This window comes from Oryzias melastigma, linkage group LG3 (genome assembly GCF_002922805.2).
Source record: "Oryzias melastigma strain HK-1 linkage group LG3, ASM292280v2, whole genome shotgun sequence".
Taxonomy (NCBI): domain Eukaryota; kingdom Metazoa; phylum Chordata; class Actinopteri; order Beloniformes; family Adrianichthyidae; genus Oryzias; species Oryzias melastigma.
The window spans coordinates 8,875,162-8,897,926 of NC_050514.1; the positions used below are offsets into that span (position 1 = coordinate 8,875,162).

Consider the following 22,765-nt stretch of genomic DNA (forward strand, 5'->3'; position numbering starts at 1 on the left):
AATAATTTACTCCTTTAAATATTTTCCTTTTCAATTAGATCACTAATTGAGATTCAGTGATCATAAAATTCTGCAGAATTTATTTTTTCATTATTCTTATCTGTAAAGAAAAGTGGATGAGAAAATGTTTTTTTTCTTATTTATTCATATTACAAATAATAATGGAATTTCTTGTACTTTTAGGCATAGAAACATTTTACAAAAGTACCAATTTCACTTAATTTACAATTTCATAGTAGGCTACTATGGGTCTAGGCTACTATGGGTCTAATGGAATTTCTCAGATTAAAATATATATATATATAATTTTAGCATTTATTATTTGTTTGCATTGCTCTCATTTCTTGAAAAGCTAAATGAATTAATTTATCTGCCCCATTACTTGTTATGTTTTGACCAGCTACAATCACCATATGAAAATTTGTTTTAGATTGACTTTGTAAATACTAATCCCCTTTAAAAGAGAAAAAAATATAGTAAGAGTTTTTTTCTAAAAGCTTTATGTGTACTTTGACTTGTAACAATGCAGAATATTTTCTAGCAAAACAAAGTTAACGTGAAAAGAATAAGATAAAAAGCACAAATACACTTAAAAACATTTTAAAGAGGCCAAGAGTGACTAAAGAATAGAGAACAAGTTGCACAATAATAGGGTTTTTGAATTTTCAAATCATAATTGCATACATAGGATGGTATTCCACAAAAGAAAAAGGTAAAATAAACTTTTTTAAAATGATTGAATAAGAAACAAAAATTCAAAAATAAATTGTTAATATGTTCAGGTTAATATTTTGCTGAAAAATAAAATGTTTCCAAAATAAATTTAGTTCATTCGACTTTACAAAATATATATTTTTTCTAAAACTACTGGAAGCTTAAGCAAATCCTGAACATTTGGATTACAGTTTCTGGATAAGGATGATTCAAAAACCGTTTTTAAAAATAGATGGATGGTTCTCTTTTCCCACCACCAGGGGTCGCCAGAGTCCGCCGGGCCTCCCAGTCCCTCCCTCTCGGCAAAGTGACCTCTTTCCCGCGATGACAGTTTCCTGCTGATTCGCTCGGGCGGACGGCTCTCCTTCTCACTGGGGGATGGACCGAGAAGGAAGGAGGGCAGTGAGAGTGTAGCTCCTCGGCATGCAGCAGAGTTGGCCGCTGGAGTGAATTGTCTCTTTATTTCTCCGGGAGGAGCGAATGTCGCAGGCGGATACAGGTGAGCGTGGCGCAGACACGGCGGTCACCGCGTTCAGGAAGAAGTAGTTTTCCGCTCGTGTGTTGGGTGAAGTACTACCGTCAGACGTGTCACTTTTGTGGCGTTCGGGTGGACTCCATTAAAAATTCCGACATGTACGATACGTGTCTCTTTACTCCAAACACACATTTAAAAACAAAACACAACGGGATGTTCGTGAATGTTTCATTCTGCGTAGTTACAGTCAAACAAACTAGTATTTCAGGAAAGCAAACGCTCTCTTCATGCTGATGCTCTGTTTTCCTGGAGGCACTTAAATGTAGCACGGAAAGTGAGTTGAGTCTTTTCATTTGTTCAAATAGGACAGTAATTATATGTTTACGTTTATTTAGCCCAAAGGTTTTGTTTGTTTCCGATAAAACACGAAGTACTTCAAATATTCGTGATACTCATAGGGAAAGTACTTTAAACAAAAAGGTTCTCTGTACAGAATTACAACTAAACTGCTTCCAGCCAATAGGAATATGCAAAACAAAGACTTTCCAAATTGAAACAAGTTGACTTTTGACGTGTGTGTTATTATTCAATTGCTAAAGACAGCATAAACTCCAGTAAAATGTTAAGTTAAAGAACAAGTCCAATGAAAATGGATGTCTTTTAAGTGTCACTCCAACTTTATTTTGATCTATTGTAAAATGGTCCCTAGTTGTTTTTCAATCAAGAGTTTTTAGCCAAAATTCAAAAGACAGTTTCATTTTTCAAGACATTTTCTGCAAACAAGCAGGAGCTCATTAGAAATTCAGCTCTGGGTTGTGGGCGGGACTCTTGGCATAGAAGTAAGCCTACATTGATATCCCAACATTCCTTTGTTTACACCCTCCTGCTAGCTTACAGACTTTTACAACACCAAGCTAGGAAAAATAAATAAATACAAAAAAACGCAGGTATCCAGCAGCACAGTTTTGATCCAGATTCCAGCTCAGATGGAAGATGTACATGGATATATTTGTCTTCAACTGGTTGGTTTAGAATTGGAGCGGAATAGGGAGTCTGTGGCAGATTTTGCATCACAAACTCGAGCTTTTTCAAACAGTAAGATTTTAATGTGTACATGATCCATTACGATCTGAATAAAGGAATACTCTTTTTAATCCTAAATTGTTTTATGTAAATCTTCCATCACAAGAAAAATGCTAGGAGAACGTGTTAAAAACACCAAAAACATTTTCTTGTATCGTACAGAAAGAAATAACATTGAGAAAAGAAATTGCATTTCTGAATATTTCTTTATTTAAATCATTGTGAATCAGGAACAGATGAAAAAATGTTGTTTGAAAAAGCTTGTAGCTGTTATATAGGAAATACAATCAGCAAGCTTCCTGCTCCGCTCCATTCTATTCTGATGCAGACAAAAAGATCTATGAACGTCTTTGTTTTTCTCGTCTGAGCTGGAATCTGGATCCAAGCTGTTTGACTGGATAGCTCCAATATTGCTCGCCATTTTTGTTGCAGCGCTAATCTTATGCTGGGTTATGAAGGGCTGTAAGCTAGTGAAAGAGAGTGTAAATAGATGGATAATGTGGAAAGTTTGAAAACAGACTTACTCCACTCCAACAGTCAGGTTAATTACTAATGAGCTACTATTGCTCCACAGAAACGATACAGGTTTATTCATTTAGGCTAAAAATGGCATGAGCTAAACTGAAAGACCACTGGGAAAGTTTTTACAGTTGATCAAAAGATGATTGGAGTGGGACTTGAAGTATATAGCAAATAAAAAAAAAAGCTCTTTGCACAGTTAACCAATCAGATGGACTCAATTGAAGAAAATATTATGAAACCCTTTTTTGTCAGATGCCTGCTTGCTGTGTAGTAGGGGGTCATTTAGACTATAATTTAAGTTATTTTGGCTCGTAAAAATAAAACTGTTGTAATGAAATGGAAATCATGTATTAGTTTATTTTTTTAATATATTTGTTAATGTATCGCAAGTCATATCGTCATGGCAACATTGATTACTAATATTGCACACTGCAAGTTTTCCTCATACTGTGCAGCCCTAATATTTGTCTATATGTTTTATTTGCTTTTTTAAAGTTTGATCTTACTTTATTAAATGTATTCTTGTCACTGATAAACGTTGTAGTCATGTGCTCCTATTGTTCCAGAAACAAGTATAAGTTTTATAGCTTTCATGATCAAGGTTAATAGGACATTTCTGATATTTATTTCCTGGAAAAGCCTTATGGATTCCTTCTGATCAAAGCTACTTTTTTGACCTTTAGGTCAAAAAATTTATTATTTATTTTGCTTTATTTTGCTTTATTTATTTATTTTACTATTTATTTTGCTAAAGACTTTAAGGTTGATTTAGCTTCAATGCATTTTCATAAAGACCTCCCTGTGTCTGTTGTCTCAGTAGATTCCTGTCATGACATTTTGCCCAGCTTTTTCAGTTCTCCAATAATGTTTCCTAGAATTTGACAGTTAAGTCCTTTATTGTTCAGTTCAAAGGCAACCCATACCCAGAGTTCATTACAGTACTACCCCACCCACTCTCTGGTATTATTGTCTTGTGGAAGCAAACATGTGCTTGTGTAAGAATCACACTGATGGGTAAAAATTGTCTTCCCAGGGGGTAAATAGGGTCAAATGATGGAGGGTTCGGCACAACCAGAAGCAAGGTCGAATGGGCCCTCTGCAGTGCCCAGCAGCCCGGTGGATTCCCCTGTGAGCCCGCCTCTGTCCCTACAAGAACCAACCGAGGAGGAGCAGTCGTCTCTGACCAGTGTCATCCAAATGTGGATTCAGTTTGCCAAAAGCTTTGCAGTCATCTTCCCTATCTACGTTCTGGGATATTTTGAGTTCAGCTTCAGTTGGGTTCTGATTGGACTCGCCATGTTTTTTTATTGGAGGAAGCACTATGGCAAAAGGGACTACAGGATAAACCGTGCGCTGGCGTACCTGGAGCATGAGGACAAAGTGGTGAAGCGGAGCTTCCCAACCACTGAGATGCCGCCGTGGGTAAGTCCTGCTGCACTGTTAACATTTCCATTGTCTTGTTATCATCCTTTTGTATTTTGAGTCCGGTTCAGGTTCCCTGTTTAGCTTTGGTATTTTCCCAGTAACATATCTTGTTTGCTGCCAGTCTGCCTGATGGCAGGTTCTACCACCAGCATGTCTCGTCAAACTGAGGAGAGCCAGATGAGGTTGTTTTAGCTCCCACAATTTAGATCAGAGGAGCATGTCAGCATTCTCTTGACTGGGTTAGAGGTAAATCTTTACAAACACTTGAAAATCTGATGTTGATGTAGAAAAGTTCAGCTGTGATTACCTGTTCTTCAATTGAATATTTTGTAGATTGCTGCTGTCGGCTGAAACAAGTCAGTTTTTGTCATATTGATGGCCTAAAAGGACAGAGAATTTCTTAGTAATCGAGTGGTTAAAGTAGAAATGGTGGAAAAAGGCTTGAACAGTGGAGTTTCTTTGAGGATCCACTGAGAGATTAGTGCATTTGCAGTAACAACCAGGAATAAAACCAGAAACGTGCCTGACATGTGACCTTCTGTATGTATGTGGGGGGTCTCATAAATAGCCACTTAAAAGGTCACACATTCTCTCCTTTTGCTGTCCAGACTCCTCATTAGTTCCATGATTTGCTCAACATCAAACTCTGTTCAGTCATGTTCCCCCACCCAAAGGAGTAGTCTGTGAATCACTGGGAGGAAACGCCCACCTGTGACTCCTGAAACCAGTATTATCATGTTTGTCTGTCAGTATGAAGTATGAGGGGGTGACTGACTGGCCACACAACTTCCAAATTGTTTCCATTCTCCCTTTCTCCTCCGCTCATGCCCGTCTCCATCTTCTTGATCAGTGTTGATTAAAAGCTAGGCTATTTTTGGAAATATTTAAGATGAAAGAACAGATGTGTACAGTTATACCTCCCCTAATGTATGCCAATCATTCTAGCTACGCTTTGACTAAATGTCTGGTACGGTTGATGCCAGGTATGCGGACATAGTGTGAGATGTTCATTACGTGAGATGTTCATAGTGAAAATGTTCAGAAAGTGAGATGTTAATGCGAAATGGTCATAATGGAAAATATTCATATAAGAAGTTCAGAATGTATGAGGTTCAAAACGCAAAATGGTCACAACGTGAAATGTTTTTATAGCCTGATAATCATAACGGCAGGTGTTCATAACGTGAGGTGTTCATAGGGCTTGACGCTCGCGACACAAAATGGTCTTAATGTAAAATGTTCAGAACGCAAGATGGTAATAATGCGAAATTGTCATGACGTGACATATTCATAACAACAGAAGTACAGAATGTATGATGCTCATGAGACAAAATGGTCACAACGTGAAATGTTTGTAGAGCCTGATGTTCATAACGGCAGGTGTTTGTAATGGGAGATGTTCATATGGCTTGATGTTCATGACACGAAATGGTCATGACCTAAAATGTTCAGAACATGAGATGTCACAGCCCAGTCTCAGTAAAATGCGTACATATTCCACGATTTGGGAAATACCGTGTATAATATACGCCAAAACCGGTTTTTGCGTGCATATAATATGCACGGTCCTAAACGTGTTAAAATGTGGTTTCCACAATTGACACGTCCCCTGGTGGAGGCGTGAGCATCACAGACAGCCCCACAAACAAACAATTTGCTTTTCTAACCCTAACCATAACCGTAATCCTAACCTTAACCAGGAACGACGTCATTTAGAAAAGAGCCGGAGGATTTCTGACCACGTGATCAAAACGAAACCTAAAAAGTCGTGTATATTGTACGCCGGCGCACCCCATTCTCTACCATTGCGTATCATATGCACGCAAAAAGCGTGTTTGGCGTATATTATACACGGTATTTCAGAGTGCAAAGTCGTGGAATATGTACGCATTTTACTGCGACTGTGTTGGATGTCAACGAAAAATAACGAGAAATACTCACAACAACAGAAGTTTACACTGTTTGATGTTCATAATGTAAAAGGATCATAGCATACGATGTTCAGAACTTAAGATGTAAACTCAAAATGGTCAGAATGAGAAGTAATCATAACACAAGATCAGAATGTGAGATCGTCATAACGCAAAATGTTCATAGAGCCAGATGTTCATCACGGCAGATATTCGTAATATGAGATGTTCATATGGCTTGATGTTCATGACACAAAATGGTCATAACAAGTATTCATAATGCCCCATGTTCAGAACAACACATTCCATAATATGTTTACTATACCAGATGTTTACAAAGTTCATAACATGAGATATTCAGAACACAATATATATTCACAACACAAGATGTTTGTAATCTGATAGTTTTATTTGTCTTTCACAATTTCTCATAAACTTAAATAAAAATAAAAACATATATTCTGTTCCCCTCAAAAAAAGAAAGAAATAAATTGAAATAAAATGAAGATAAAGACGAGCAACCGTTAAAGAAGTGGTTTTATTCACATTTGTTTGTGTTTAGCATGAAAACCCAAGGCCAACATGCCAATGGGCGTGCATGTTCCTACGCACTACGATTTTTGGTGCTACACCTGCAGTCTCAGAGAGCTTTGTACTGTTTTGGACAAAATGAGACACTGATATGCATTGTGCCCTGGAGGAAAAATAAACCTGTCCAGCTTCGCAAACACAGTGGTGTCCTGTGTGTTTGTTACTGACAATGAGCAAGTCTAACCAGGAGTTTAATGGATCACTAGAGTGTAACAGTTTTTAACTGAGCCACGCAAGACGTAGGTATTGGTATTGACCCAAACATATTGGGTATTTGTGAAAGAAATTAAAAAGGATTTATGGGATTTTTTTTTTAATTCAACATGTGCTTGAAATGTGAGGATCCTGTGACTTAGTTTGGTTTGTCAGTTGTGTTCTTGGACTCCAGGTTCATGTAAATCATCCTCAGCTGTTTTCATTTCTGTCATTACCCTCAGTGTATTTAAGTGTCTGATTTTCAGTTTCACCTTGTAATTTCATCTGGACTTCTTTGTCACCATTTTGTAATTTTTCTGTTTATTTATTAGATGTTTTTATTTTTTTTCCACAAAACTTGGTCTCCTGGATTTTCGGTCGTACACCACCAGTCCTTGACACTAGTGCTGCCCATCCATCCATCCATCTTCTTGACCGCTTCTTCCCTTTCGGGGTCGCGGGGGTGCCGGAGCCTATCCCGGCTACTGATGGGCGAAGGCGGGGTACACCCTGGACAGGTCGCCAGTCTGTCACAGACTAGTGCTGCCACAAACGATTATTTTATTAGTCGACTAATTACCGATTATTTTTTCCAATTAGTCTACTAATTGAGTCATGGAGAAACTGGATGTAAAGCACACATCATAACCATCATTAGCTTTATGCTAACTAAAAAAATAGATATATAGCATTACCTGCGATAATGCTAGTGTGAATGCTGTAAGCTGAATTTGGCTGCTGAAGATGCTAGTGCTGATAGCTGAGACGCTGAAGTTGATAGCTGAAAACGCTGAAGCTAATAGCTAAAATATTAGTTAAATGCCAAATTAGCCTAAAAAACTGAAAAAATCTATAATTAGCCAAAATAGCTAGCATGGAGCTGAAATATTAGGTAAACTCCAAATTAGCCTAAAACTTAAACGAACATAATATTTTAGAAAAATGTCAATCTGGTTTTAGGATAAATCACAGTACTGAGACGGCCCTTTTAAAGATGTTTACTGACCTCAGAGATAATTCTGACACCCAGCAACTTTCCATTCTGGTGCTACTTGATCTTAGTGCCGCCTTCGACACTGTAGATCACCAGATTTTATTAGAGAGACTTAATTAGACAGACAGACTTAAGAGTCGGGTTGGCCTCTCAGGAGCTGATCTTAACTGGTTTCATTCTTATCTAGCTGATCAACACTTTTATGTAAGTATGGATACATGCTCCTCAAGAATCCATTAAATAAGTTGTAGGTTCCCCAAGGGTCAATTTTAGGTCCAATACTCTTTAATTTATACATGTTGCCTCTTGGGGATGTCATCAGGAGACACGGCGTTGACTTTTACAGTTATGCTGATGATACTCAGCTTTACATCGCCGTGTCTCCTGATGACCTTGAACCTGTAAACACTCTTTTAAATTGTATTTTAGACATCAAGTCATGGATGGCAGAAAACTTCCTTCAGCTCAACCAGGACAAAACGGAAGTTTTAATCATCGGTCCTGAAGACAAGAGAGAGAGGATTTTACCCAAACTCAGTAATTTTAAAATTTCTCACTATGTGAGATATTTGGCCGTAGTTTTTGTCTCTGAGCTGAATTTTACTCCACACATTAAAAATGTTGTGAAGACAGGATTTTATCATCTTAAAAACATTGCCAGACTCCGCCCATTTCTCTCTCTTGCCAGCACAGAGGTGCTGATGCATGCTTTTATTTTTAGTCGTTTAGATTACTGTAATGCCCTGCTCTCTGGTTTACCTAAAAAATCTCTTTCAAACTTACAATTATTACAGAACTCAGCGGCACAAGTTCTGACGAGGTCCAGGGGGCGGGAACACATTATACCAGTTTTAAAATTGCTGCATTGGCTCCCTGTGCGTTTCAGGATTGATTTTAAGATTCTTTTAATGGTTTATTAATGTTTTTATGGTCTTGGGCCTTCTTATTTAAGTGATTTGCTTTTAAGATATGAACCCTTAATTATTTAATTGCTTGTTTTAATTGTCTTAAACGATATTTATTTATTTTATATTTTTCAAAAACTTCTGTGTTTCCTCTTGGGGATCCTCTGTTCTGGGGTTCCCTCTGCGGGTGTGCCATTGTTGCGGTGCCTGTTCTCATTGGGGCGGCTGGGGCCCTGCTCTGTAGAGTGGGCCCTGTGCTGCCCTGTGCTGGACGGGCGCTGCGGCGGTGGCCCCTGTGGTCAGACTGGGCCTTGGATTAGATGGATCCCCGTAATACCGTTTCTTCACAGCAGTACCAAGCCAGACTGTTTTCTTACACCTGTAGGTCTTTGTTCAGTTTTTTTAAATATTATATTGAGGGAGGGAGAAGCTGGGGAAGGGGGGGGGTACTCATTCTGTTTAAATGTCCTTTTCTACTTTTGTGTATTTGCTTTTTAACACACTGTCTTTTGTATGTATTTTATTTGATTTTATGATAAGCGCTTTGAGCTTCTTTCGAATGAAATGCGCTATATAAATAAATAAAGTTTGAAGTTTGAATAAAAAAACAGAAAAATCCTTAATTAGCCTAAATAGCTAGCATGTAGCTGAAATATTAGCTAAACTCCAAATTAGCCTAAAAAAACTGGCACTCAAGGTTGCATCACAGCACATAAATAAAAGCATAAAAACACTACAATAGCATAAAAACACAACAATTTAATAACAAACAAACAACAGTAAGTCAACAGCCAAAATTACAGGTAAGTGTCAAGTATTAAATGCACCACGAAAGAGGTAAGTTTTCAGATGTTTGAAGAATTGAGAAAGTGAGTCCATATTTTGTAGATCAGAGGGGAGGGAGTTCCAGAGTTGTGGGGCAGAGCTGAATGCTCTACCCCCCATGGTGATGAGACGTGATCGGGGAGGAGCCAGTCGGAGGGAGGAAGAGGATCTGAGGGAGCGGGTGGGAGTAGCGACAGTCAGGAGCTCTGAAAGATACGGAGGGGCGAGGTTGTGGAGGGTGTGGCTAAGTTATCCGGTGAGGTACTGGTAACCAATGGAGCTGCTGTAGGACGGGTGTAATATGCTGAATGGAGGGGGTTTGGGTTATTATCCGAGCAGCTGAGTTCTGAACCAGTTGAAGCTTACGGAGAGTTTTTTGAGGAAGTCCAGAAAGAAGGGAGTTACAGTAGTCGATCCGGGAGGTGATGAGACTGTGTACCAGGACGGCTGTGGAGTGAGGGGTGAGAGAGGGACGGAGACGGAAGTAAGCGGTCCAAGTGATGTTGTTGATGTGGGCAGAGAAAGACTGAGTGCTGTCAAGGATGACACCCAGACTCTTAACCTGAGGGGAAGGGGATATGGAGGAGTTGTCGAGGGAGAGAGACAAATTACAGTTCTTACTGAGGATGGATTTTGTGCCAACAATGAGAAGTTCAGTCTTATTGCAGTTTATTTTAAGGAAGTTTGCTGTGAACCAGGACTTGACTTCAAGTACACATTCGAAAAGGGAGGAAGGTGGAAAAGTGGAGCCAGGTTTGGAGGAGATGTATAACCTTAATAAATACCAAATAGTCCAAAAAGCTAGCAGAATGCCATTATAACTTTTAACTTTGCTACACAATGACTCCACATAATATAAAGTAAAGACTAATTGACTATTAAATTAGTCGTCAATTATTTGTCGATTAGTTGACTAACCCTACTTGACGCAAAGTTTGCTTATTATACCACAATGTTTACAAGCATCTACTGACTTCCTGTTGAAAAGGCAGCTGTGATGCTTTAGCTTTTTTTTCTATTCTTTACTGTTGACAATGATGCTGGAGAATAAACTGGAACAATACACACACACAGATCAGCACATCTATTATCGCACTTATCACACAGACCCTGTGAGAAAAGATCCTGAGCAACAGTGGTCATAGCAGAATAAAACAAGTCCTTGTTGAGTGCTGGTTCAGAGGGGCTTCAGTTACGTTTGAACAAGCCTGTTTTCAGATTCATTGTGGCTCGTAAACAGTGTTTACTCAAGTCCGCATCCCGCCGAAGATTCTTTGCCTAATTAGTGAAATAATGTCAAATACCTTGCCAGCAACTACGAGACTCTACTTGCAGCACAGCAGTTAGGTTATTCTAGAGTCTATCTTGCCCCAAAGTATGACTCTTATGGAAGCTGGTAATGCTCTGGGGTCTGGTCAGAGGTGTGCCACAGAACAGGGCTGCTGTGATGGATCTCACAACAAGTAATTTCAAACCTTTACTCTACTGTTTTGGCGAATGTTAGCCAAACCTTAGCACAGATGGTAAAAAGATTTACAAATGTCACCAGGAGTAACAAATACTCAAGCCTCTGTGCTGCTGTTGGCATAGCCATGCCTGACCTGACTGTCAGCAGGGAACTTTGACCCTGAGAGGAACTTGAATGCTGTTGGTCTGACCCAATCCAGCAAAGTTCATCTCATTCACCTCTGCTACAGTGACCTTGAAGATCATGAGTCCTGCAGTCACTATGAAAAGAAAAGACTGTGAGAAAAGGATCGCATACCGTAAATGGGTCTAACATTCTAAAAAGAACACCTTTAAAATAGTGTTTTTTCAATCTTGGGTTAGTGTTTTAATAACAAAAAACAGTTCAAAAAGATCATTGTAGTGTACTTTAAAACTATTTTTTTAGTTCTCTCCATATTGGTCAGTTATAATTTCTCTAAATCTAACTTCCGAAATTTGGTACGTATGTGGGACAAACGGGCCTGATAGAGTTTTAGCGTGCCTTTAAGTCTCTTTTAGGTTTGAGGATTTATTAGTCACCTGCCCATCAAAAGAGCACATTTTTGTGGATTTAAATGAGATCCCACTAATAACATCTAATGACACAGATCAATACAAAAAACGATTTCTTCTTTGTTTCTCGCAGTTGACAAATAGTTTTCCAATGCCTGACAGATGCTGACACCCATTATCATAGTCTTAGGCTAAATCCAAATTCTTCCCCTACCCCTCAGGCCTCCCCCTACCCTTACGTTTAGCACCCAAACAGACAGTTTTGGAGAAGACGATACTATCACTCGATGACGTCAATCATTTTTTCATAACTTCTTTATTAATTTTCTGACTCATTTGCCGGTGGCATCGATATGTTTTGCTACCTCAGCCTTTGCTGGTGCCTGTGAATCTTAAATGAGATAAACTGTGCTATAATGTCAAACAGAAACAAACATCTCACTGCAGTCATCTCTAAAATGCAGGAGCTGCAAGAGGATTTGTGTCTCCTTGGTTTTGCCTTTCAGCAGCTATGCCTGGATTGAGGCCTCAGAGCCTGTGTGGGCAGGAGTTTATGTGGAGACAATAGCACACTTGCATCAGTGAGAGTCTACCCGGTCTGTGCAACTGCTGCTCTGTTTTTGCACAGATGTGGCATTTGTGTGTAGGGATGTTTTTTTTTGTGTTTGTGAGTTGTTACCATTGACTGTATATGAGAACTTGTCAGTCCCTGATCACTTGATTATCTTGTAAACCTTTGATCCCAACATGCAGAAAATCAGACAGCTTGTGGCACTTAAAGGACTAGTAATGGGGTTGTGGGTCTTTTTCGGCGTTAACTGTATTTTGCCTTATATTTACCATTTCCAAATGTTTTGGCGTGTTTTGAGCAAGAAATATTGAAATAAAACGGCATTTTTGCGGCCAATCCATATGCAAATTTCCTCTTCCGGGGAAAAGCTCCGTTTTGGTCACGTGGTGCGTGTGACGTCGCCAGGGTCATCATAGCAAGATGGCTTCTCCTTAGCGTGTCGGAGCTAGCGATAGCGGCGATATTTCAAGGTCCACAATTCTGTCTTCAGACTCAGATTGTGGAAACATTTGTTCTGAAAGTGACGCTGATTCTGAGGCGCCGGGTGTTTGTGGTTTGAGGACTGTAAAGCCCTATCAATTTGAGCCGGCAGCGCGGAAAGTAGGAGCTCACTATTTGGCAATGACAGTGACAGTGACGCTGAGAATGCCGATGGAAACGAAAGCTGTCAGTTTATCAGAGCCATGCTCGAAGCTGGAAGACGTGGAGCATCTCGTGAAGCTTTGTTTACAGATCGGAACCTTTTGGCGACTCTAAATCAAATCATCAATGAAGCTGACTATCCGGGTCGGTAATGCAAAGTTTCATATGCAAAATAAAGAGCTTAGAGACATGTTTGCAGGACCGTCCGCCACTTTATTAATATTTATTTATTTATTCACTTATTTATTCACTTTATTCACATACCCGGAAGCTCTTTTACCACCAAAGGAGGATGTAAACAGTGCTCCGTACGCCCCGTTCTCCACATGAATCGTCCCGTTTCAACACACAACAACAACAGGGGATGACAACAGTCTGTCACGTTAGCTAAGTACACTGAAAATTCCGAAAACGATTCCTCTTCAGATGAAAGAATCACACAGAAATGAATGAGATCTGATCTTTCACAGAGGAAGAAATGACTGGTGGACCGCTGCGAGTGTCGATGGTTTCATCAACGGATCTGCAGAGATCCTGCAAGCCACCATCAATGATTAATAAACTGCAAATCAAACAAAGAAACTTCCAAACATGTGCAATGTTTTAAACATTCAGTTTACCTGTTGAAATCAGAAGCTTTTCACAGTTTAGTCGGTCTGGTTCTGCTCACAGTGTTCATTCACAATAGGCTCATTTCGATTGTAAATCTCGTAAATTTACAACTTTAAAAATCATAATTTTATTTATTTATTTTTTTTTGTGGCCCTAACACTCCGTCGGACCATAACACCGATGTTTATAGAATTCAACTTTGCCGCAGCGCACACACATACATGTATCTGCAGACACTCTGGGTCCGCCTGCATTCTGCTGCTGGCGCTGTCTCACTCACATGACGTCAACGCGTCACGTGACCCGAATCGAGCCGTTTCTGAAGCAGGGCGAAATGCGAGTGTGATTTGTCGTTGATTTTGTCAAATTTTACAAAAACCTGCGTTTGTCAACGGTAATTATGTTATTTTTGATACATTAGAACATACGGAATATATCTGGATACGCATTTTAGCTTTGTCCCAGCCCATTACTAACACTTTAAAGAGCAAAGATGAGCTAAATAAGAACTGCACAGTTGAGGCTCCTAATGTAATTAGCTATGAGCTAGATTAGATTATTGGTGCAGTTTTTGGTTGTTTTCTTTTTGTAGGAGTCTTGCCAAAATGATTGTCATGTCTTTTTTTTCAACCAATCTGACATGTTTTAGATGAGAAACATGAATACATTTACAAAAACAGAAACTCTTGAAACCCCGGGCTTCTGCTTGATCACATAAATGGACCGATGGTGGATAATTTTCCAAATTATGGCTTTCTAATTGTTATTATCGTGTTTACTTATTTGATTCATTATAACATGTGCAGCATCTTGATTCCCTCTTTTTCTATTTGCCCAATTAATATTTTCTTTTCTAATTTTTTTTAAAATTGAGCCGTATTTTTCAAAACACAGATTCTTCCTACTCATGTGACATTACCTTAATGCCAGCATCCTTAGATATAACTATTTTGGAGAGTCTTTTAGGCACTGAAGTCCTTCTCGTTGTAACATCACAAATCCTCTCTTGTGAATAACTTGGTTTGTGTGAGTTATGGTTGGTTTGTGGCTGGAGAAGGAAGTTGCGTCTGATGGCTCTGGATGTGAGTGTGAGTAAGATGTAGAGGGTGTTGTTTCTGGAAAAACCCTGACTGAATGGAGGAGATCTTTTCCCTCCACTCTACTTTTACAGAAACTGCCTCACTGTTGTTCTTGATCTGTAACGGCTACCCAATCTCTGTGGATGCATGAATATTAAGTCACTTTCTCTATGTGGGCAACATTGCAACAGTTGAGTAATTTGATTTAGATTTACTCCGTAATCCGATATTTTTATATGCTGTTCCAAGGTTGTAAACCTTGTAATTCATAATCAAAAGATTCAAATCAAAGATACATTAAAGAGATCAGCTCCCAATAGCGTTTCTCGACTGTTCTACCTCCGTTATGACTGTCCGAGCCATTTCAGTGCGGCTAACTCCGTGATCACATGAATCTATGTTTTCCTCAGCGACAGAGAGCTTCCCCAACTGGATATCAGTGTCATAAAGTAAAAGAACGTCACCTAAATGCAACACTGTTTATACTGTTGTCATTACAGTCAATGAAAATCTCAATGATAGAATGACAGCCTCACGGCTTGGAATCATTCTCTCAAATGGTTATTATTCATAGACTGGCAGCAGGAAAAGAGGAGAATTGAGTGTTGTACTCTACAGCAGCTGCTTTTGCTGTTAATTTTTTGTCTGTGTTACCTGAGTTCATAAAGTTTCAGTATAAGTAGTGCTGTATCTTCTTAATCTTGGGGAACAACAGTCAAATGAAGCAAAAGAAGAAGAAACCCTTTGTAATCTTCTTGAGCCTGGTTTCCACTGAGCGGTCCGGTACAGTCCAGTATTTTGAGCGTTTTTATTGTAAAATGAACCCATTAAACAGTACTAAACTGTAACTCTTGGGTTCCTCCATAAGTTGGAGGTCCATTGAAAAGTGGAACAGAACGGTCAGGTTGGAGCCACTGTAGCCACTCGTGATTGTAAGAAAGTGATGACCACATTAGAAAGTGCCAATGTAGTGCTCATTTGAGCTAAGGTTTCAACGTTTGTAGGTGTTGGGTTTTTGTGGTTTCCTGTGTACTGTTTTGATCACGAGCCTATATTGAAAATGCCTTCAAACAACAGCAAGACCAGGTCTGCAGTGGAACTTCCTTTCCATCTTTGTGACTGTGATACAGACTGAGCTAGCTGCACGCTAGTAGTCTACACCGCGCATGCACCATTAAAACAAACTGCTCAGTGGAAGCGAGGCTTCACTGAATGGGACCGCTCGCCAAAATTAACTGGACCGTACCGTACTACTCCTTACCGTACCGGACCAGAACACTCAGTGGAAGTGAGGTTTTGTAGTCTTGTGTAGGAGTGTGCGGTCCTGATCCTTAACATTTTTCTTTTTTTTTTAAAACATTCCGTAAACCTTTTCATTATTATATACATTTTATTTCTATAAACATTTAAAGAGGGTACGATTGTTGTCGCTACATTTTCTGTAAGTGGAACTCTATTGGTTGCACCGCTCACCCCGCATGGGAGAACCACACGTCATTCTGCTAAAACATCTTTTACAATAACTATGTAGGTGTCACCTCACTTTCACTAAAACATTTTACAGTCAGAGTATGTCTTTGGATGTTAACAACAGTAATAACCTCTTAGAATGTTAACATAGCACTTAACATGTTTATCATAATGAAAACATTCTCTTCAGTTTTTAAAAAAAACGGAAAGGAATAGACACGTTAAGGATCAGGACCGTACGATCTTCCAGAGGACCTGGAAGGACCTTACAAATGTTTTCTTCTTCTGCTGTTTTGCACAATGGCAGTTTACTCCCTAAGTTAAGAGGACACAGCGCCACTTACAGATACGTTATTTTCTTCGGTAATCCAAACACATTATTAATGGCAATTTCGGTTGCAGCATCCCGTGACAACTCTGAGTACAACTGTCTCACTTCTCATCATTTCCTGTTTCCAACAAATGAAAAATAAAAACGATCAAACGGAGAAAATTACTCTAAACTGTGTGTCTGTCATTTTCCTTTGTCTGTAATGAAAACAATATACGATTTTACAGCATTGCATTTGAGCAGTGTTTTTTTTTTGTTTTTTTTTTTTTTTTTGTTTTGGGCGCTGAAATCCAGTCAGGAGAAGCTCTCAGTTGTTGAGAAAAACATAAATTCTTGTGATCACTGAGTTTTACTGTTTCGGAATGACTGTTGTAAAGTAGGGGAAGAGGGGAAGGGCCTTGTGGTTCATGCATGCAGGGTAAGTGCTGCAACAGATAGAGTTACGCATACAGAAAATGTAGCGACAATTGTTATTAACATCCAAAGAAATACTCTGACCGTTAACCGCTTTAGTGGGAGTGACGTGACATCCACACATGCGTAAAACAATTGGGTAGTCGTTACAGATCAAGTAGTGACACTGACTCCTTAGTTTTTCTTTCATTTCTGGAGGGTGGGACAATATTCTGTATTTAGGAATGGAAACGTTAGATGACGAAAGCGCTCTCTGCTGCGCTGCTTCTCTCTACCAGACTGTTTCCATGTGGTTTCTTTGCTCCGGCTGTGGATTATGACTGGAAACTATTAATTATTAGCTCTGTTTTCATGAGAATGTGTTACCAAGCGGAACGCCTTTTCCTTTTTATCCTCATAGTCATTTTTAATTGATGACCTTAAAGTGCTACCGCCTGTCTGTAACACACCGCTGCACAGTAAATTGCAGACTGTTTTTGTTCATTTCCCTCCCTGAAATAAACAGCCTTTTGTTTGGTGTTGACGTGACACTGCTCTGTATCCCTAGAGCCCAATAAGCTGAATAAGCCTTTCAGAGAGGTGGCTTCATTCTAACCACCTCTAACCCTCCAGAGAAGTTTTAGCTTCTCTTGTAGTATTTACCTCAGTCAAAACATTCAGTCAAAAAATGACCCTTGAGTGGCAGAACTAAATGCTTTAAAATTATGACACATGCTCTGAAGAGGTGTAGCACCAAGCAGAGAAAAAAGGCTGGAAAAATAAGAAGTTGTTGGAGCAAAAGGCTCTGGTCAAATTCAACAAATATGTTCCAAAGCAAATGTGTAATTACAGAGTTCTGCTAAGTTTCCGTTTGTGCAAACCTGGTAGGACAGCTGTGCTGCTTCTCTTTAGTCGTGAAGGAAAAAAATACTCGCAGGGTCTCTGTTTATGGATAGTCTACTGAAAAAGATCTAGTGTTTCTTCTGAAGTGTAGTGTTGTTTCTTGTGGTAGGAGAAGGTTGATATAATGCTGTGATTACACCGGGCATGTGACGTGTGTTCAAGCATGCGCTGAACGCAGGTTCATTAGGATATTGTGTTCACACTGGAAAAGCAGGGGGTTCTTCTTTTTCTACTGTTTACTAACCATAGACTCTGTAAGAAAGAACTGGACTGAACAAACCCCCCTACTTCCGTGTTCCATATAGGAAGTAACAGTTAGTTGCAAGAAGGCCAAAGTCCCATTGACTTCCATTGAGAAATGGACAAAGATTTTTTTCCCTTATCACAAGTTGTTCGAGTTATACATTGACCAATCAGATGGCTCAATAAGCGTTTGTGGGTCTGACGTTGTTCGTGTGGGGGGGTTTGATTGACAGATGACGGGTAGCCAATGGGAGCAGACTTCATCAATGCGGTCCGTGAAGACCTTTTAACACCTACTTTACAATTCAACAATGTACCAATCATTGTCCTAATGTTGTTTTCCTCAATGGAATGTACCGATGCAGCAGTTTTGTAGAAATAGATTTCACGCCTGAGGTTATGTGCTTTGGACTTTTTTGTTAACGTTCGTTTTTCTTTATTTCACTGTTTTGATTGTAGCTTATAAATAATAAGTTGTGTATCATACGGAATGGTACAACTCCTTCATAAAATCACCAACCAAAGTTTCATCTTCGCCGCACTTTTCCAGCTTCAGCCTGAATTAGACGCAGACGTCTGAGGAGCGCAAGACAAACTTGAAAGGACCTGATCGTATTTTCAAAAAGAAAAAAGATCCAGCTGTTCACTTGTTAGGATGGTTATTTATTTTAAATACCGCTGAATGCGCTTCTCACGTGCATCTGATCAGACTGTAACCTGGCCACGCATGTAAAGAGACAAGCTGCAGCTGCACGCACGAGGGGGGGGGGCGCGCGCCGCTCTGCAGCGGCGTCACCCAAATGCTCCTTTTATCTTAACAAAAGGAATAAATGTAAGTAAATCCCAAAGGACCGCTGACAGAATCAAATGTTGGAATGGTTCTCCCTCAAAGACTTGAACAATGACTTGTACATTTCTCCGCCGTTATTAAAGTGGAAGCTGTTTACATCCCGCGGTCTCGTGGTCGAGGCGTGGAAAGAGGCGGACGGTTGCAATAAACTCACTCCTGATTGGTGACAGTACTTCCTGTAGATTCCATGACTCAACTATGACTCAGACCAATCGCTGGTGATGGGTTGCAGACGTTTGCAATATGGCGATATCTGTTTCAGGAAGTAACGATGAAGGCGTCAACACTTTTGTGAAATAAAGAGGATGCCATCCATATATCTCAACCAAATCAGAGTCCCTGATTGGTCAATGTTTAACCTGGTTTAACTTTCTACGTTTGTGTAATGGCTGCACGTTTTGTACATGGAGCCCAAAAACTGACTTAAAAACTTCCATAGCGATGAAGAAAAGCTAGAAATTTGATCCCGGAAGATAGGGATGTCCTGATCCAATGAGAAGGGTGTACCTGCAGGCCCGGAGACCCAGCAGCGTTTTCAGGACCGCATTCTCAGGACCACATTCTCAGGACCCAGGGTTTTTTATCACAGCGCCCCCTACTGGTTGGAGTTTGTTTTGTTACTTTTTGAAGACTTTACGAGGCACATTGCACACGTGAGTAGTAAGAGTAAAAACATGATCGAAGCGCTGTTACAACTTAAACAACTAAATCTTAAAATATAAAAACTAAACCAATAAATTTCCGTTTTTTGCAGAAACATAAACATTGATGTCTATATGAAGCTTAGCTCAGCTTAGCTTTTATCCAAATTAATGTTGTTTGTGTAAATCTAAATTCATGATGGTTTTCTAGCAATACATCTTGCAGAATTTTACAGCATGCACATTTTTTTTAATCTTTTAATCTTTTTTATTTGCTATAACTTTCTTTTGTTTAATTCATTAACATTGCCTCATTATAACCCAAATATGATCATGTATGACAAAACAGGGGAACACAAAATGTTTACTGAGCAAAGCCACATATGAATTGATATAGATTTTACTATTTTGCAGTATTTTGTAATATACAAACTTGATTCATTGCTATTGTCCAAAAAATATTACTTCTTATAATAATATTAGGTATTTATGCTGTATTGTTCAGAAGTAAATTACTTCTGTACTGTAGGTCTACAATTTTACATTTGACTTGTATATCTTTATTTCCAGATGAATACAACGATTTAAAAGAGGAAATCTTAAGATGAAACTGGGTTGATTGCTGCAGCAATGACCACTGCCCATTTTGTTCTACAAAGTATCTCAAACCAAAAAAAGAAGACATACTCTCCAACTAGAAAGTTTTTTTTTTCCAACCTTATAATGTTTAATTTAAAAAATGTTTTTGAATTATTAACAGCTGTGATTTATTGCACAGAAAACAGCATTTAGGAATTTACAATTATTACAATTTTTTTAGTTTAATGTGATGCATTATGAATGGACATTATTCTGTTTAATGCAACTCCTAATAAAAGTTATTCTACAACCTCAGCAGATACTGTTTAATTTCCTTTTAGGATTTGGTTTTTATTTGATTTTCTGGCATGTTTTAATGTTTGTATATTTTCTTTTTTTTTTTTTTAATACATGAGTTTCTCATGGAGAATGTGTTAAATTTGTGCAACAGAATAACACAAAATGTAAAGACAAATTTATATTAACCCTTTAAGCGCATTCCAGGCTTCTGACAAGTTTTAGGAGCTTAGAAAACACCAGACTCAAATCTCTATCAGTAGTTAGATAAAAGTAAGAAAAACATTGAAAATAATCAGTCATAATCAAAGTTAAGGGTGAATGAAACACACTCAATTCTCACCATTAGTAACATTTATTTAAAAAAAAAACTATAAACGGCACCCAGCAGCAAGAAGGCAGTGTCTCAAAAAACAAGTCCTGAAAACGTCCTGAGAACGTTGTTAGTCCTCCAGCCAGTAGGGGCGCTGTGTTAAAAAAGCCAGGGGCCTGAGAACGCGGTCCTGAAAATGCGGTCCTGAGAACGTTGTTGGCGGTCTCCGGGTCTGCAGGTTTATACTACTGGATCCAATCACATGATCAAAAATCGGGCCCGATCACATGGTTGATGACTCGATCAATATCGGATGTTGTCCCCCGATCACTATCGGATATTTAATTTATTCTTATTCTGATCAGCACCTTATTATTCCGTATAAATACTCCACTTGAAGTCTGCATGTCATGAACAGATCACAAATTGTCATTGCCTTAAAACGCAGCAGAAAACAGCAGCAGTTTAAACAGGATGCTAACAAAAACAAAGAAAAGAAAAAAAACAGTTTTCTGGTTTTAAATTATATTATACAGTTTTAACGTGTTCTGCTGGGATTTTTAAAGTTGCTTTAAACTAAAATGTTAAAAAAACTAATCTTGTATTTGTCATGCAGGTTTTCACTGGAAAGTTAGAAAGAAGGAGAAAAAAAGATGACTTTAACTTTCTTTATTTTGTAGACTTAAAACGGAATTAGTGGTTTTCTTTGGTGCAGAGCAGTTGTGACACGTGATCCAACCAACATCCTCTTCATCCACCCACATGCCCTTTTAGAGGTGTCATCTAGAGCAGAGGTCTCCAACCTTTTTCAGGCCACGGACCGGTTACATATCAGACAATGTTTTCATGGACCAGCCTGTATGAGAAGTGTGAGTCTGTTTCTTTTTCTTTTTTTTAGCCTCCCTTAACTTTTGAGGGTAAAGTTTGTCTGCATCCTCTGTATCTGCAACTGGTTTAAGCTTTATTTGTACACTACATTTGTTGTAGCAACCAGTAAAGCAGGATATAGATTTTCCTTTAACCCAACAAAATCAGACGCTAATTTCAGCTTCGTCCAACTTCAAATTTGCAACAGATAACCCTCAAAAAACAGTCACTAAAACGGGTGTTTTCTAAATATGAAAATAAATGTGAATCCACCATTTGAGCAACTTTAATGTCAGCATCCTCGTAGCATTAAACAGCTGGTTGCTGAATATCCTGCATTATTATAATGGTGTGTTGGAACAACTGTCACAATAAATTCCTATTTGGTGTAAAGACTGTTAATTTCTGCTTTTTAAATGCAGACTTCTTTTATTTTCAAGTCAAAGATTCTTCTTGTCTTTTCTCAATGACTCTTTTCTGCAAAAATAAACTTTCCAAATGTGTTTGTTTTTCGTCAACTTTGTTAACTTGGGGTTTTTAAGTTAGCAGTCGGCGCAGTCGCTTTGAGAAAAGGCTAATGGAATTTCAACATGTGACCAAGAGCCTTGACATGCGTTGAGAATGAACCTGTGCGGTGGAAAAAATCAAGTAGTTTAAAAAAGAAAAAAGAATTCTTTTAGAATCCCATTATAAAGAAAACATGTAGGTTATGTTTTTTCTTTTTCTTCTGTTCTGTCCATCATTGTGGCCTTGGGGTTGGGGACCACTGATCTAGCCGTTTTGGTTTCCTGTCTCTCCTTTAGAGCAGGAGTGCCCAAACCTTTTCACTCCAAAGGCCAAAATCTAAATGGGATCCAGTCCGTGGAACAAATACAATATTTTTGTATGTCATGAAATAAAAGGAGAAAATAAAGAATATGGTTTATTTTTTATTTTGAGCCTGCATTCATTAAGGTAACACACATTAGTAAGACTGAAAATTAAGTAACATTTGTCTTTAAAACTTTTCAAAATAGCTTCACTGAGAATTTTTAAATGAAGTACAAGAGCAAGCTAAAACAAACCCTCTTCCATTGAAAACAGCAAACTGGGATCCAAATGACAGACGTGGAGCTGCTCTGTGGACTTTATGTGTGTGTCGTTGTCGCTCCATCTTGGCTAGCTGAAAAAGTCCGCTAAAAGTAACGGAAGTGATCGTGAAGGCTCTTGGGAATTTCTAACACAAAGAAGCCCAAGGCTGACTCACTTTGGGGTTGTTTCACCCATAGCTGCTGGCAAAGAAAGTGCTAACAGTGCCACCCGGAGGCCAAAAGTATATTACAGCCGTAGAGTTT

The 22,765-nt window shown here is 38.9% G+C and overlaps 1 protein-coding gene across 4 annotated transcripts in view; it reads left to right on the plus strand.

The window, feature by feature from the left end:
• The first annotated feature begins 1,032 nt into the window (after nt 1-1,032).
• LOC112141874 (extended synaptotagmin-2) overlaps nt 1,033-22,765 on the plus strand; it is a 90,990-nt gene continuing 69,257 nt past the window's right edge. For 2 of the 4 annotated variants that reach the window (XM_024265064.2, XM_024265065.2), the window contains exons 1-2: nt 1,034-1,213; nt 3,828-4,216. In XM_024265064.2, the coding sequence (XP_024120832.1) occupies nt 3,845-4,216 (372 nt within the window). In that variant the 5' untranslated portion in view covers nt 1,034-1,213; nt 3,828-3,844. Of the gene's footprint in view, nt 1,214-3,827; nt 4,217-22,765 lie in introns of all 4 variants that reach the window. The other 2 variants (XM_024265063.2, XM_024265066.2) reach the window with 2 other exon arrangements.